The 15,576-nt window shown below is 52.6% G+C and overlaps 1 protein-coding gene across 1 annotated transcript in view; it reads right to left on the bottom strand.

Moving 5' to 3' along the window:
- Positions 1-725: 725 nt before the first annotated feature.
- IGSF21 (immunoglobin superfamily member 21) overlaps positions 726-15,576 on the bottom strand; it is a 472,741-nt gene continuing 457,890 nt past the window's right edge. The window contains exons 5-6 of the mRNA XM_075328499.1: positions 14,437-14,552; positions 726-1,223 (exon numbers count right to left, since the gene is read on the bottom strand). Of these exons, the coding sequence (XP_075184614.1) occupies positions 726-1,223; positions 14,437-14,552 (614 nt within the window). The remainder of the gene's footprint in view (positions 1,224-14,436; positions 14,553-15,576) is intronic.

The raw sequence follows: 15,576 nt of genomic DNA, 5'->3' as shown, positions 1-15,576 counted from the left end.
TATCCTGTACCCCCAGTGTCAGTGTCATTATCCTGTACCCCCAGTGTCATTAATCTGTACCCCGAGTGTCAGTGTCATTATCCTGTACCCCCAGTGTCAGTGTCATTATCCTGTACCACGTGTCAGTGTCATTATCCTGTGGTATATAGTGACATCATCATTACAGGGGGCAGCCGCACGCTCCTGATATATAGTGACGTCATCACTATGGGGGGCAGCCGCACGCTCCTGGTATATAGTGACGTCATCACTATGGGGGGCAGCTGCACACTCCTGATGTATAGTGACTCCATCACCACTATGGGGGGCAGCCGCACGCTCCTGGTATATAGTGACTCCATCACCACTATGGGGGGCAGCCGCACGCTCCTGGTATATAGTGACTCCATCACCACTATGGGGGGCAGCCGCACGCTCCTGGTATATAGTGATGTCATCATTACAGGGGGGCAGCCGCATGCTGCCGGGGTGTAGGGTAATATTGTACCGGTTAATGGCAGCCAGGTACAACATAAGCAACAAGACGAGCCAGCGGGCCTTTGCCGGGGCTTGGAGAGCAGTGTTGGCATATTTTTAGGCTAGAATGGCCAGAGGGTAACATGTCAGGACTGCAGACACAGGGCTATCCTCGCCTTACTGTTCATGGTGTGTACGGCGCACATCAGCAGGGGGCGCTATTCCGATCCCAGCATGAAGACAACAATGGACCCCCCAAAAAATGCTATTTAAACAAAATCCAAGTAGTTCTCACCTAACGTGACTTCGGCCTGCATGGGCATGGTGAGGGCCGGGTGCTTCACCTCACAGCTAAAGAGGGCCTCGTTGTCCACCTGTGGGTTTAGGGTCCAGGTGAGCATGGCTCGCACCTCCACGGTCCCGTCACTCATTGGAAGATGCATTTGGTGGAAGAAATAAGTGGGATCTGTACTGTGGACCCAGCGGGGGAACTCCAGGCTGACCACTGTCTCTGGAATGGCCTCCGTCACGGGACTTAACATAGGTCCTTGGTCAGATGTGCGGGACCGGAAAGGGTTTTCTGTGAAAGCGTTAGATCCCCGTTCCTCAGTGTCCAACAGTAAAAGGGATTTTTGCATTTTCGTGTCGTCCGAGTCTCGGTTCAGAAGGTTCCTGGATCCCCGGGTATTCATGAGTCCAGCGGCAGCGGGCGGGGGATCCAGCATGGTGATCACCTCGATCTGCTCGCCATCCCTCTTGAAATACACCTGGAAGATAAAGCAAAATACAACACTGAGAAGTCTTCTACAATCCTTCCTAATAATCTACAGGTCTGTCCGGTGCGGGGAAAGCTGGGTGACAGCCAGTATGGCCGGGCGCGCAGCAATCTGTCCATGGGGGCAGAAGTCTAATAATACTGTAATGCTAAACACCTGCCGCATTGGGGGCCACAGAGGAGCGGGAATATTGACTGCTCAGAAACCCAAATGACATGGACGACCCTCCTCTGTGCCAGAGTCACCCAGCTTTTCCAGGACCAGCCTCTGAACAGCAAAGACCCGGTCACAAAGGCGTAGACATTTTGTCTCCTTTACATGGATGGTCATCGGCTCTGTTCCCCCAGTGAGCGGCTGCTTTGGGTGTGAGCGGAGGATGAGCTGAGTAGTCCCCCGCTGTCAGAGACGGGGGATCCGTGTGCGGCTCCTATCACGTCTGCCATTGCTGACGAGCGGCGTGTGCGGACATCTGCACCAAAGTGGCCGTCTGACACAAGTCTCCATCGACTCCCCACATTCTAGGTGAGGCATCTGCAGCTATTTACAGGGGTCTCACTCCTGTCATTCCAGCAGTAATGGGGTAGTCTTAAAGGAGAAGTCCACAAAAAAAGTTCCGGTTTTATATGATGCTTTCTGTATGTAATGGCAGTGATAATGGGAGGGGGCTGTCACCTCCTCGTGTAGGTCTAAAGCAGGGGTCTCAAACTCGGCAAAGTCACATTTGAGGTGACATATTTTATTTTCTATTCAACATTGATTACTTTTTTAGAACATTTTTTTTGCTCATGTATTATTCAAAAATGTGAAATGTCATTCATCGTATGGGATATGGTATGGGTTTATAGCTGGGTCGTTGCCGATCTGGAGATAACAAACCTAAACTTTTTTTTTATAACTTTATATATAAAAAAGCATTTTTAGTGGTAAGAAGAAGTTATTTTGAATTTTTTTACATTATTTTTTACATTTTATCCTCTTCTTATACGTAATATTGTCTTACAATTAGCACCATATAGTGATTTGGGCCAACATCTTATATTAATCTGCCCCATCCTGGTACTTATGTTATAGCAATGGCCTATCACGGTCCTCTTTGTGTAGTAATCTGCCCATCCTTGCCCACTTGTAGGAATGCCTCATCCTTGTCCCCATCCTGTATTATTGTCCCCCTTCCTGTTTCCTATCTTGTAGTAATGTCCCCCATTGTGGTCACCTTCTTGTAGTAATGTCCCCCATAATAGTCTTCTTCTTCTTGTAGTAATGTCCCCCATCCTGGTCCCCTTCTTGTAGTAATGTCCCCCCATCATGGTTCCCTTCTTGTAGTAATGTCCCCCATTATGATCCCCTTTTTGTAGTAATGTCCCCCATACTGGTCACCTTCTTGTAGTAATGTCCCCCATCCTGGTCACCTTCTTGTAGTAATGTCCCCCATCCTGGTCACCATCTTGTAGTAATGTCCCCCATCCTGGTCACCATCTTGTAGTAATGTCCCCCATCCTGGTCATCATCTTGTAGTAAAGTCACCCATCCTGGTCACCATCTTGTAGTAAAGTCACCCATCCTGGTCACCATCTTGTAGTAAAGTCACCCATCCTGGTCACCATCTTGTAGTAATGTCCCCCTACTTGTAGTCTATATGTCTTTTAGAAAGTAAGGTCATCTTATAGGTATGGTCTCCATACCCAGAGGGTAGATTCTGGTTCTATTCCGCCATCCTTCACCTGAACTGCTGCCATGTAAAACAGATGATCGGCTGGGTAAAACTTATTGTGGTAGACTAATCTGGGATCCAGGACGATCAGCTGATGTCCCCAAAGCCCCTTTATTTTGAAAGAAGAGGTCTCTGATGAGACCATTCCTTAAAATCAGACATCCAGGCTCCTCCTTTTTCCTGAAGCTCCTCCTTTTCCCTGTGGCTCCTCCCCTTTCCTGCAGCTCCTCCTGTTTCTTGAAACGCCTTTTTGAAGTTGCTCCTTTTTCCTGCAGCTCCTCCCTTTTCTTGCAGCTTTTTCTTTCCTGCAGCTCCTCCTGTTTCTTGAAACTCCTTTTTGAAGCTGCTCCTCTTTCCCTGCAGCTCCGCCTCTCTCCTGTAGCCCCTCCCTTTTCATCCAGCTTTTTCTTTCCTGCATCTCCGCTTCTTTCCTGCAGCTCCTCCTGTTTCTTGAAACTCCTCTTTCCTGCAGCTCCTCCTGTTTCTTGAAGCACTTCTTCACCCTCAGGCTTCCTGCAGTAATTTCCTGATAATCTGGTTTTTCGCTGTAAGTTTTGGCATCTTGGGTATGCATAAGATTTACACAAGATTTCTTCTTACCAACAGCACGTGAGATGATTTACCCTGGACACTCGTATAAAAGGTGGCACCGCTGGAAGATCCGACAGAAAACAAGAGGCGTAGAGAGGATGATGGCGGAAGCTGGTGACTGCACCTGCTGATCATTACTCAGCTTCCTCTGAACCTTCACCCTGACCTCTGCTGGTTATGTCCCACCATCGATGCTCAGATCTCAGAGGGGCCGCCGTTCATGCTATTCAGACCACTCCTTGCATTTCACTTATTGACACCTTTCTGATGATTTTGACTTGCAGGTTAGCAATCATGTGATGAGAAGACCTGAAATGTCCAGGGTTTAATACAGAGGAAGCAAATTGCCTATGAAACCTAATGGATGAGCTGCATGCGAGGGTCCGGTGTAAGCGGAGCTGGATGGAGGCTGCCAATCAGTGTCATAGCAATGTGTATGGGGCAGGCGATGACCCCTCCATATCTTGGATCTTCCTAGTGGATATTACTTCTCCATGCACTCAACTAAACACTCACTCATTTAACCCCTTATTACCCCGATTGCAATCGCACCAGAACAATCGGGAAGAGCCGGGTAAAGCGCCGGGATTGCTGCATCTAATGGATGTGACAATTTCAGGGCAGCTATAGGCTGCTATTCTTACCCTGGGGAGTTCCATCGTTATTGGGATCCCCCAGGCTGAGAATACCAGCCCCCAGCTGTTGGGTTTTATCATGGCTGGATATCAAAATTGGGGGGCACCGCACGCCATTTTTAAAAACTATTTAAATTATTTAAGAAAAAAAAAAGCCGCATGTGGTTCCTCCTATTTTGATTCACAGCCAAGATAAACGCACGGCTGGGGGCTGCAGCCTGTAGCCATGGCTTTATCTGTGCTGGGTATCATAATATGGGGGGACCCTACACCAATTGTTTTATCTATTTATTTTTGCATCGCAATACTGACCCACAGACAGTGCCTGTGATTGGTTGCAGTCAGACACTGTTACATAGGCTGGGGGTGCGTCTGACTGCAACCAATCAGAGACGCCAGGACGACCGGTGGGCGGATATGGATGAGCAATGATGAGTGGCCAAGAAGGGAAGGAGAGCCCGCGGGAGCTGCGTACAGTCACAACGGGGACTCTGTATGTATGAAGCGCTTGCTTCATTTTTAATTTTCTTCATTTTTCCTTTTTTTTTTTTTTTTTTCAATTTCCTAAGAGCCGGCTCAATATCTGGAATCCTGGGCCCGGGTCCGGCACTCGGGTACATTTGAAACCGCGTGGATCTGGACTTTTACAGTCCGGGTCCACCCATCACTAGTCCTCAAAAATCCCTTTGTCTAATAACCTATTATTAGAATGGGTCCGATATCAGATAGGGGAAAGGTGTGCAAAATCCCTCATTCCCAGCAATCCTCTGATCCTAGGGCTGCAGCTACATGGACACTTCAGTCGCTCGTGCACAGATGAATCTACATCTCCTCCACATAATCCATGTGAATGAGAGCCTGCAACATACTGCGACCGCGAGAAGGAGCACAAATTCCATCTAGTTGTGACTCGCTTGTCGGGGTCTCGTGCACGTCGTGATGGAAGCCCCTTCACCTGCACTAAGCAATCTGACCACACAGCAGGTGTCATGGCCACAGTCACCCTCTAGCCACAAGCCTTGGGGTATGTGCACACAGAAGTTGTATATTACAGCGCGTCCGCTCCTGGAAACACATAAAAAAATCAAACGCTTGAAAGACTCTTCCCGTTCATTTCTATTGCTGTGCATGTGTTCAGGATTTTGAGTGTTTTCTAATCAGTGTCTTCTCCCGTTCAGCTTCATTCCATTTCTTCTTGTTCTTCCATGTGCAAATGAGATTGATGATCCCTCCACAATGTGACAGCTCTTCAGATATTTGTAGTCTCCTCTCAGTCTTCTTTTTTTGCCAGCTTAACATGCCCAGATCCTGTAACTGTTCCTCGTAGGACATAGCTTGCAGTCCGCTCACCATCCTACTGGCTGTTCTCTAAACTTGCTCCAGTTTGTTGATGTCTTTTTTTTTTTTTTTTTTTAAATGTGGTGCCCAGAAGTGGACCCAGTATTCCAGATGAGGTCTGACCCCAGAGGAGTAGAGGGGGAATACTTACTTCTTGTGATCTGGACTCTCTGCTTCTCTTATACATCCCAGGACTGTGTTTGCCTTTTTTTGCTGCTGCATCACTCTGGTGACTCCTGTGCAGTCTGTGTCTATTAATATCCCCAAGTCTTTTTCACACGTGCTGTTGCTTAGTTCTATTACTCCCGTTCTATAGGTGTTATTTTTGTTTTTCTTGCCCAGATGTAGAATTTTGCCTTTCTCCCTGATAAATACCTGTCAGAGTTCTGGGATTTACAGTTTGCTTTTGAAGGATCTTGCCCTTTGTTAACATGGAGTTTTCTGTTCTGTTGCCGTACTTCCTGTTCATCTGTTTAAAAGCCCGCCCCTAAGCTTAGTCTAGTTGCTTGAGTATACTGCTTCCTGTCTACTCCTGCTCCGCTGCTCTCATTTCCTGGTTGCTATTTTGGATCCTGGTGAATCACCTGACACCGGCCCTGGACTCCACCTGGTCTCATCGAGCTGTGCCCTCGCTGGTCCCGGACTCTGTCTGCCGTCTCTGGTTGGCGTTTGTGCCCGGTCCCTTCCAGTATATATCCACCCTAGGACCCGTGTTCCACATCCAGTACGGAAATTTTTGGACTATAACCTATTGCCCTTTTGTGTCCCGGCTGCTGCGCATTTAGGCCTTCTGGGGTGATCGCCAGACAGCCCCTGTATAGGGGTTCGCACCTGGTGGTCTCCCTGGGGGAGTCCGGTGCACGGTCCTGGGAATTCCCCTTTGCTCCGAATCTGGCAGGTATATACCGTGTTTATGTTCTGTTCTGTGTACATATTGTTGGTGGCATATTATAAAACTTCTTTGCACCAAGAAGCCGTCTCTGGTTGTCATTGCCCTAACGCAATCGAAATCCTCAGTTCATACAATAGTATTACAATACCATTCCATTAGTCACTGCCCATTGTTCCAGCTTATTTAAATCCTTTTGAATCCTTTGGCTATGTGCGCACGTTGCGCAAATACATGCAGTTACGCTGCGCTTTGTAGCGCAGCGTAACTGCATGCGTCCTGCGTCCCCTGCACAGTCTATGGAGATTGTGCAGGGGCCGTGTGCACGTGGCGTTTTAGAGCGCAGCGCTTCGGCTACTGCCGAAGCGCTGCGTTCTAAGAAGTGACATGTCACTTCTTCCGTGCGCTTTGCCGGCAGCTCCTGCTCTGTCTATGGCAGGAGCTGCAGGCAGAGCGCATGGAATCGGCGCTCACTACGGACATTTCTGCAACGATTTAAAGCGCACATGTGCTCTTCAGATCGCTGCAGAAATTTCTGCAGTGAACTATACGCAACGTGCGCACATAGCCTTTCTCTGTCTTCTCTAGTGTTTGCTATCCCTCCTAGTTTTGCATTGTCTGTAACTTTGATTAGTTTACCTACAGTTCCCTTATCTAGTTCATTTATGAAGACGTTGAACAACACTTGGACCAAGACAGAGCTTTGTGGTCCCTCACTTAGAACGCTCTTCCATTGGATGTGCACCCATTTATTACCCCTCTGAGTCTGATCACTGAGCCAGTTCTGACCATAGCCTTGTCAATCCCATACTTTATAATTTTTTAATAAGGATAGTATGACTTGAAATGCTGTGCTGAAGTCGAGATTTACTATATCTACTGCTTTTCTCTGATCCACCCAGTCAGTGATTCCATCATAGAAGGAAATTGGATTAGTCTGGCATGTCTTGTTTGCTACAAACCCATGCTGGCTCTGGTTAATTCGTTTATTCTTATCCAGGTACTTATATACATGCTATTTAATCATTTGTTCAAAGATCTTTCCTGGCATAGAGGTGTGGCTCATTTCTTCTCACCTTTTTTGAAGATCGGGACAACATTTGCCCTTCTCCAATCTTCTGGGACTAATGATAAGAGACTGTGCTCGCCACTGCTTGTTACTTGATTGAGCAATGGAGTTTTAGAATGCTTGCGTTTTCCATTGACTTACATTATACTCCGTACTAGAGTTGCGCCCGAAAAGCCCAATGGAGACCTGAGTAGTGGCAAGCACACTCGCCCATCACTATCTGTGATGTCTTCTGTTCTCCAGGAATTTGTAGTTCTGCAATTTCCGTTGCTGCCACGGATGTCTGGAGTCCACGCTGCTTACGGTGGGATTTTTAGGCTCTGAATGTAAACTACAATGGTTTACATTTACTGACAGCAAGCAGAGATCTTCAGATCTTCTCATTCTACAAGGGGGTCTATCTGCATAAAACTGGAAATAGACAAATTAAACCCAGAACAATGGGCTGACGTCCAGACCATAATGAGGTTTAGAGCCGCTGGTTAAGACATCGCTGGGTGTAATAATAAGACGCGCGTCCATTGTGTACACAAACGCGTTAATCTCTCGCCATCCATCCAACGAGACTCCGCGCCAATTAACCAGCAGAAAGCCGCTCTTCCCTCTGCGGAGAGTGTTATGTAGGTGCTATTAGGGCCGCTAATAACGGGTGTTGTTGCGGGAGCACGCGGCTTTCACAAGGGTTTAATGGCGGCCGAATAATAGCGTTTAACGTGAAATAGCAGTTTTTTATCTAAATGACTCGGTAAGTCAGAGGCGGCTTCAATGTGGCGCTTTTTCTTCCCTTTCCTCTCTAAATAGCGTTTTACCATCGCTGTGCATCCGTCACGTGGCGCCGCAGAGGGGGCAAGAGACCAAATTATGCATTCCCATTCCGGAGGATGAATAATAGGCAGGAGAGAGGCTGAGCAGCGCAAAACAAGAGATGCCGTGATTGGAAAAGCTCGTGAGCGGCGCTGAAAGGAGCGAGGATAAAAGCAGCCACGCCGGGCTCGATACCAATCTACAAAGCACATTAAGATGTATTAATTTAGCGGGTCGATTCCGTCAATAGGAGGCGGCTGCCGGGATTGTCACCGCCGTGAAAGGCAACGAGCGGACGGAACAAGAACTCATAATGATGTTTGCTCATTTCTGCTGCTCTCGTTTTATCTAGAAGTGTCGACTTTGTGAAAATACTCATCACAACAAGCGCGGAGCAGAGGCGGAAATCTCCGCTGACGGGAGCCGAGCGCACCCCCCGCATGGCAATAACAGGCCGAGCACGCCGGCTACAGTGCAGAGCATGGATGATGGGAGTGATAGTCTGCACCGCATACACTAATACCGGCATACATGGATGATGGGCGTGACACTCTGCACTGTATACCCTGATACCGGCATACTTGGATGATGGGAGTGATACTCTGCACCGTATACCCCCTGATTGCGGCATACATGGATGATGGGCGTGATAGTCTGCACCGTATACCACCATACATGGATGATGGGAGTGATAGTCTGCACTGTATACCCCCTGATACCAGCATACATGGATGATGGGAGTGATAGTCTGCACCGTATACCCAGATACCGCCATACATGGATGATGGGAGTGATAGTCTGCACTGTATACCCCCTGATACCAGCATACATCGATGATGGGAGTGATACTCTGCACCGTATACCCCCTGATTGCGGCATACATGGATGATGGGCGTGATAGTCTGCACCGCATACACTAATACCGGCATATATGGATGATGGGAGTGATAGTCTGCACCGTATACCCCCTGATTGCGGCATACATGGATGATGGGAGTGATAGTCTGCACTGTATACCTCCTGATACTGGCATAAATGAATGATCGGTGTGATGGTCTGCACCGGATACCGTCATACATGGATGATGGGAGTGATAGTCTGTACTGTATACCCCCTGATAGCGGCATACATGGATGATGGGAGTGATAGTCTGCACCGTATCCGCTGATACTGGCATAAATGAATGATGGGCGTGATGGTCTCCACCTGATACCGACATATATGAATGATGGGTGTGATAGTCTGCACTGTATACCAGCATAAATGGATGATGGGTGTGACAATCTCTACCGTATGCCCTGGTACCGACATATATGGATGATGGGTGTAATAGTCTGCACTGTATTACCCCTGATACCGGCATATATGGATGATGGGTGTGATAGGGTATACGGTGCAGACTAATACCAGCATATATGGATGATGGGTGTGTCAGTTTGCACTGTATACCCCCTAATACTGGCAATATATGAATGATGGGTGTGATAGGGTATACGGTGCAGACTAATACCAGCATATATGGATGATGGGTGTGACAGTTTGCACTGTATACCCCCTAATACTGGCAATATATGAATGATGGGTGTGATAGGGTATACGGTGCAGACTAATACCAGCATATATGGATGATGGGTGTGACGGTTTGCACTGTATACCCCCTAATACTGGCAATATATGAATGATGGGTGTGATATATGTGGATAATGGGTGTGATGGTCTGCAGTGTATAGCCTGATACCGTCATATATATACCCTAATACTGGCATATAGGGATGATGGGTGTGATGGCCTGCGCCGTATACCCGGATACCACCACGAATAAATGATGGGTGTGATAGTCTGCAGCATACACCAGCGTGAATGCCGCCCGCACACGTTGCTCGCTGGGGGTAGAGCTTTTAGCGACCCAAAGTGTACAATGGACGGATTAATTAATTCCTTTCATTTCAGCAAAAGCAAATTTCAAAGCAGAGAATCAATCCCCACAACGCAGCTAATGGCCCCGAGAGCGGCGGAGACACGGCCCCCGATAATGCAGAGCGTCCGATAATCCGGACATTCTCCTCCCTATAGGCCGGTCACTGGTCCAAAATATCTGATAATCCGGCACCTCTCCGGCCTAACTGCTGCAGGATCAGGGCAGATCCTCTCTCTGGCCTAACTGCTGCAGGATCAGGGCAGATCCTCTCTCTGGCCTAACTGCTGCAGGATCAGGGCAGATCCTCTCTCTGGCCTAACTGCTGCAGGATCAGGGCAGATCCCCTCTCTGGCCTAACTGCTGCAGGATCAGGGCAGATCCCCTCTCTGGCCTAACTGCAGCAGGATCAGGGCAGATCCTCTCTCTGGCCTAACTGCTGCAGGATCAGGGCAGATCCTCTCTCCGGCCTAACTGCTGCAGGATCAGGGCAGATCCCCTCTCCGGCCTAACTGCTGCAGGATCAGGGCAGATCCCCTCTCTGGCCTAACTGCTGCAGGATCAGGGCAGATCCTCTCTCCGGCCTAACTGCTGCAGGATCAGGGCAGATCCCCTCTCTGGCCTAACTGCTGCAGGATCAGGGCAGATCCTCTCTCCGGCCTAACTGCTGCAGGATCAGGGCAGATCCTCTCTCTGGCCTAACTGCTGCAGGATCAGGGCAGATCCTCTCTCCGGCCTAACTGCTGCAGGATCAGGGCAGATCCCCTCTCTGGCCTAACTGCTGCAGGATCAGGGCAGATCCTCTCTCCGGCCTAACTGCTGCAGGATCAGGGCAGATCCTCTCTCTGGCCTAACTGCTGCAGGATCAGGGCAGATCCCCTCTCTGGCCTAACTGCTGCAGGATCAGGGCAGATCCTCTCTCCGGCCTAACTGCTGCAGGATCAGGGCAGATCCCCTCTCTGGCCTAACTGCTGCAGGATCAGGGCAGATCCTCTCTCCGGCCTAACTGCTGCAGGATCAGGGCAGATCCTCTCTCTGGCCTAACTGCTGCAGGATCAGGGCAGATCCCCTCTCTGGCCTAACTGCTGCAGGATCAGGGCAGATCCTCTCTCCGGCCTAACTGCTGCAGGATCAGGGCAGATCCTCTCTCCGGCCTAACTGCTGCAGGATCAGGGCAGATCCTCTCTCCGGCCTAACTGCTGCAGGATCAGGGCAGATCCTCTCTCCGGCCTAACTGCTGCAGGATCAGGGTAGATCCTCTCTCCGGCCTAACTGCTGCAGGATCAGGGCAGATCCTCTCTCCGGCCTAACTGCTGCAGGATCAGGGCAGATCCCCTTTCTGGCCTAACTGCTGCAGGATCAGGGTAGATCCTCTCTCCGGCCTAACTGCTGCAGGATCAGGGTAGATCCTCTCTCCGGCCTAACTGCTGCAGGATCAGGGCAGATCCTCTCTCCGGCCTAACTGCTGCAGGATCAGGGTAGATCCTCTCTCCGGCCTAACTGCTGCAGGATCAGGGTAGATCCTCTCTCCGGCCTAACTGCTGCAGGATCAGGGTAGATCCTCTCTCCGGCCTAACTGCTGCAGGATCAGGGCAGATCCTCTCTCCGGCCTAACTGCTGCAGGATCAGGGTAGATCCTCTCTCCGGCCTAACTGCTGCAGGATCAGGGCAGATCCCCTCTCCGGCCTAACTGCTGCAGGATCAGGGTAGATCCTCTCTGGGGTCCTCACTCATTATCTATGGGGCAAATCACCACTGCAACTGGGAAGTAAACAATGGGGTCTTCTGATTATTTTAGTGCTCAGCACTGACCGTGACACCGGGGGAAGGGTCCTATGCCCCCTACACAGGACCCTCCCCCCAGTGTCCGTCCCTCCCATGTGATGTGTCGGGGGCACAGGTCCCTCCCCCCGGTGTCCGTCCCCCATGTGATGTGTAGGGGGCACAGCGCCCTCCACCCGGTGTCCGTCCCCCATGTGATGTGTAGGGGGCACAGCGCCCTCCACCCGGTGTCCGTCCCCCATGTGATGTGTAGGGGGCACAGGTCCCTCCCCCCCAGTGTCCGTCCCCCATGTGATGTGTAGGGGGCACAGGTCCCTCCCCCCCAGTGTCCGTCCCCCATGTGATGTGTAGGGGGCACAGCGCCCTCCCCCCGGTGTCCGTCCCCCATGTGATGTGTAGGGGGGCACAGGTCCCTCCCCCCCAGTGTCCGTCCCCCATGTGATGTGTAGGGGGCACAGCACCCTCCCCCGGTGTCCGTCCCCCATGTGATGTGTAGGGGGCACAGCGCCCTCCCCCCGGTGTCCGTCCCCCATGTGATGTATCGGGGGCACTGACCTGCGGTGCTGGCTTTCCTCCGCATACGATGCACACCAGAGTGAAGTTTTGCGCCTGGTAGCGGCTGAATTGCGCCGGGGTGTCTGCAGCGATCACAGCGATGGAGATCGGAGGATCCCTCCCCCGGTGTCCGTCCCCCATGTGATGTGTCAGGGGCACAGGTCCCTCCCCCCAGTGTCCGTCCCCCATGTGATGTGTCGGGGGCACAGGTCCCTCCCCCCCAGTGTCCGTCCCCCCATGTGATGTGTCGGGGGCACAGCACCCTCCCCCCGGTGTCCATCCCCCATGTGATGTGTAGGGGGCACAGGTCTCTCCCCCCGGTGTCCGTCCCCCATGTGATGTGTCGGGGGCAAAGGTCCCTCCCTCCGGTGTCCGTCCCCCCATGTGATGTGTCGGGGGCAAAGGTCCCTCCCCCCGGTGTCCGTCCCCCATGTGATGTGTCAGGGGCACAGGTCCCTCCCCCCAGTGTCCGTCCCCCATGTGATGTGTAGGGGGCACAGGTCCCTCCCCCCGGTGTCCGTCCCCCATGTGATGTGTCGGGGGCACAGGTCCCTCCCCCCCGGTGTCCGTCCCCCCATGTGATGTGTCGGGGGCACAGCACCCTCCCCCCGGTGTCCATCCCCCATGTGATGTGTAGGGGGCACAGGTCTCTCCCCCCGGTGTCCGTCCCCCATGTGATGTGTCGGGGGCAAAGGTCCCTCCCTCCGGTGTCCGTCCCCCCATGTGATGTGTCGGGGGCAAAGGTCCCTCCCCCCGGTGTCCGTCCCCCATGTGATGTGTCGGGGGCAAAGGTCCCTCCTCCCCGGTGTCCGTCCCCCATGTGATGTGTCGGGGGCACAGCACCCTCCCCCCGGTGTCCATCCCCCCATGTGATGTGTAGGGGGCACAGGTCTCTCCCCCCGGTGTCCGTCCCCCATGTGATGTGTCGGGGGCAAAGGTCCCTCCTCCCCGGTGTCCGTCCCCCATGTGATGTGTCGGGGGCAAAGGTCCCTCCCTCCGGTGTCCGTCCCCCCATGTGATGTGTCGGGGGCAAAGGTCCCTCCCCCCGGTGTCCGTCCCCCATGTGATGTGTCGGGGGCAAAGGTCCCTCCCCCCGGTGTCCGTCCCCCATGTGATGTGTCGGGGGCAAAGGTCCCTCCTCCCCGGTGTCCGTCCCCCATGTGATGTGCCGGGGGCACAGCACCCTCCCCCCGGTGTCCATCCCCCCATGTGATGTGTCGGGGGCACAGCACACTCCCCCCCGGTGTCCGTCTCCCCATGTGATGTGTCGGGGGCACAGCACCCTCCCCCCGGTGTCCGTCCCCCCATGTGATGTGTCGGGGGCACAGCACCCTCCCCCCGGTGTCCGTCCCCCATGTGATGTGTCGTGGGCACAGCACACTCCCCCCGGTGTCCGTCTCCCCATGTGATGTGTCGTGGGCACAGCACCCTCCCCCCGGTGTCTGTCCCCTCATGTGATGTGTCGGGGGCACAGCACCCTCCCCCCGGTGTCCGTCTCCCCATGTGATGTGTCGTGGGCACAGCACACTCCCCCCGGTGTCCGTCTCCCCATGTGATGTGTCGGGGGCACAGCACACTCCCCCCGGTGTCCGTCTCCCCATGTGATGTGTCGGGGGCACAGCACACTCCCCCCGGTGTCCGTCTCCCCATGTGATGTGTCGGGGGCACAGCACCCTCCCCCCGGTGTCCGTCCCCCCATGTGATGTGTCGGGGGCACAGCACCCTCCCCCCGGTGTCCGTCCCCCATGTGATGTGTCGTGGGCACAGCACCCTCCCCCCGGTGTCCGTCCCCCTTGTGATGTGTAGGGGGCACAGGACCCTCCCCCCGGTGTCCGTCCCCTCATGTGATGTGTCGGGGGCACAGCACCCTCCCCCCGGTGTCTGTCCCCCCATGTGATGTGTCGGGGGCACTGACCTGCGGTGCTGGCTTTCCTCCGCATACGATGCACACCAGAGTGAAGTTTTGCGCCTGGTAGCGGCTGAATTGCGCCGGGGTGTCTGCAGCGATCACAGCGATGGAGATCGGAGGAGCTGGAGGGAGAGAGGACGACATCATTACTAATAACATCCGCTATGTGACCTCACAATGCAGAATAATACACACTACAGTGCGGCATATACAGGACCCTGCACCCCGAGACCACCCCACACAATGCAGAATAATACACACTACAGTGCGGTATATACAGGACCCTGCACCCCGGGACCACCCCACACAACGCAGAATAATACACACCACAGTGCGGCATATACAGGACCCCGCACCCCGAGACCACCCCACACAATGCAGAATAATACACACTACAGTGCAGCATATACAGGACCCTGCACCCCGAGACCACCCCACACAACGCAGAATAATACACACTACAGTGCGGTATATACAGGACCCTGCACCCCGGGACCACCCCACACAACGCAGAATAATACACACCACAGTGCAGTATATACAGGACCCTGCACCCCGAGACCACCCCACACAACGCAGAATAATACACACTACAGTGCGGCATATACAGGACCCTGCACCCCGAGACCACCCCACACAACGCAGAATAATACACACCACAGTGCAGTATATACAGGACCCTGCACCCCGAGACCACCCCACACAACGCAGAATAATACACACCACAGTGCAGTATATACAGGACCCTGCACCCCGAGACCACCCCACACAACGCAGAATAATACACACCACAGTGCGGTATATACAGGACCCTGCACCCTGAGACCACCCCACACAACGCAGAATAATACACACTACAGTGCGGCATATACAGGACCCTGCACCCCGAGACCACCCCACACAACGCAGAATAATACACACTACAGTGCAGCATATACAGGACCCTGCACCCCGGGACCACCCCACACAACGCAGAATAATACACACCACAGTGCGGCATATACAGGACCCTGCACCCCGGGACCACCCCACACAACGCAGAATAATACACACTACAGTGCGGCATATACAGGACCCTGCACCCCGAGACCACCCCACACAACGCAGAATAATACACACCACAGTGCAGCATATACAGGACCCTGC

The sequence above is a fragment of the Anomaloglossus baeobatrachus genome, chromosome 11, assembly GCF_048569485.1.
Source record: "Anomaloglossus baeobatrachus isolate aAnoBae1 chromosome 11, aAnoBae1.hap1, whole genome shotgun sequence".
Lineage (NCBI taxonomy): Eukaryota > Metazoa > Chordata > Amphibia > Anura > Aromobatidae > Anomaloglossus > Anomaloglossus baeobatrachus.
This window is presented reverse-complemented; position numbering and strand designations above follow the sequence as displayed.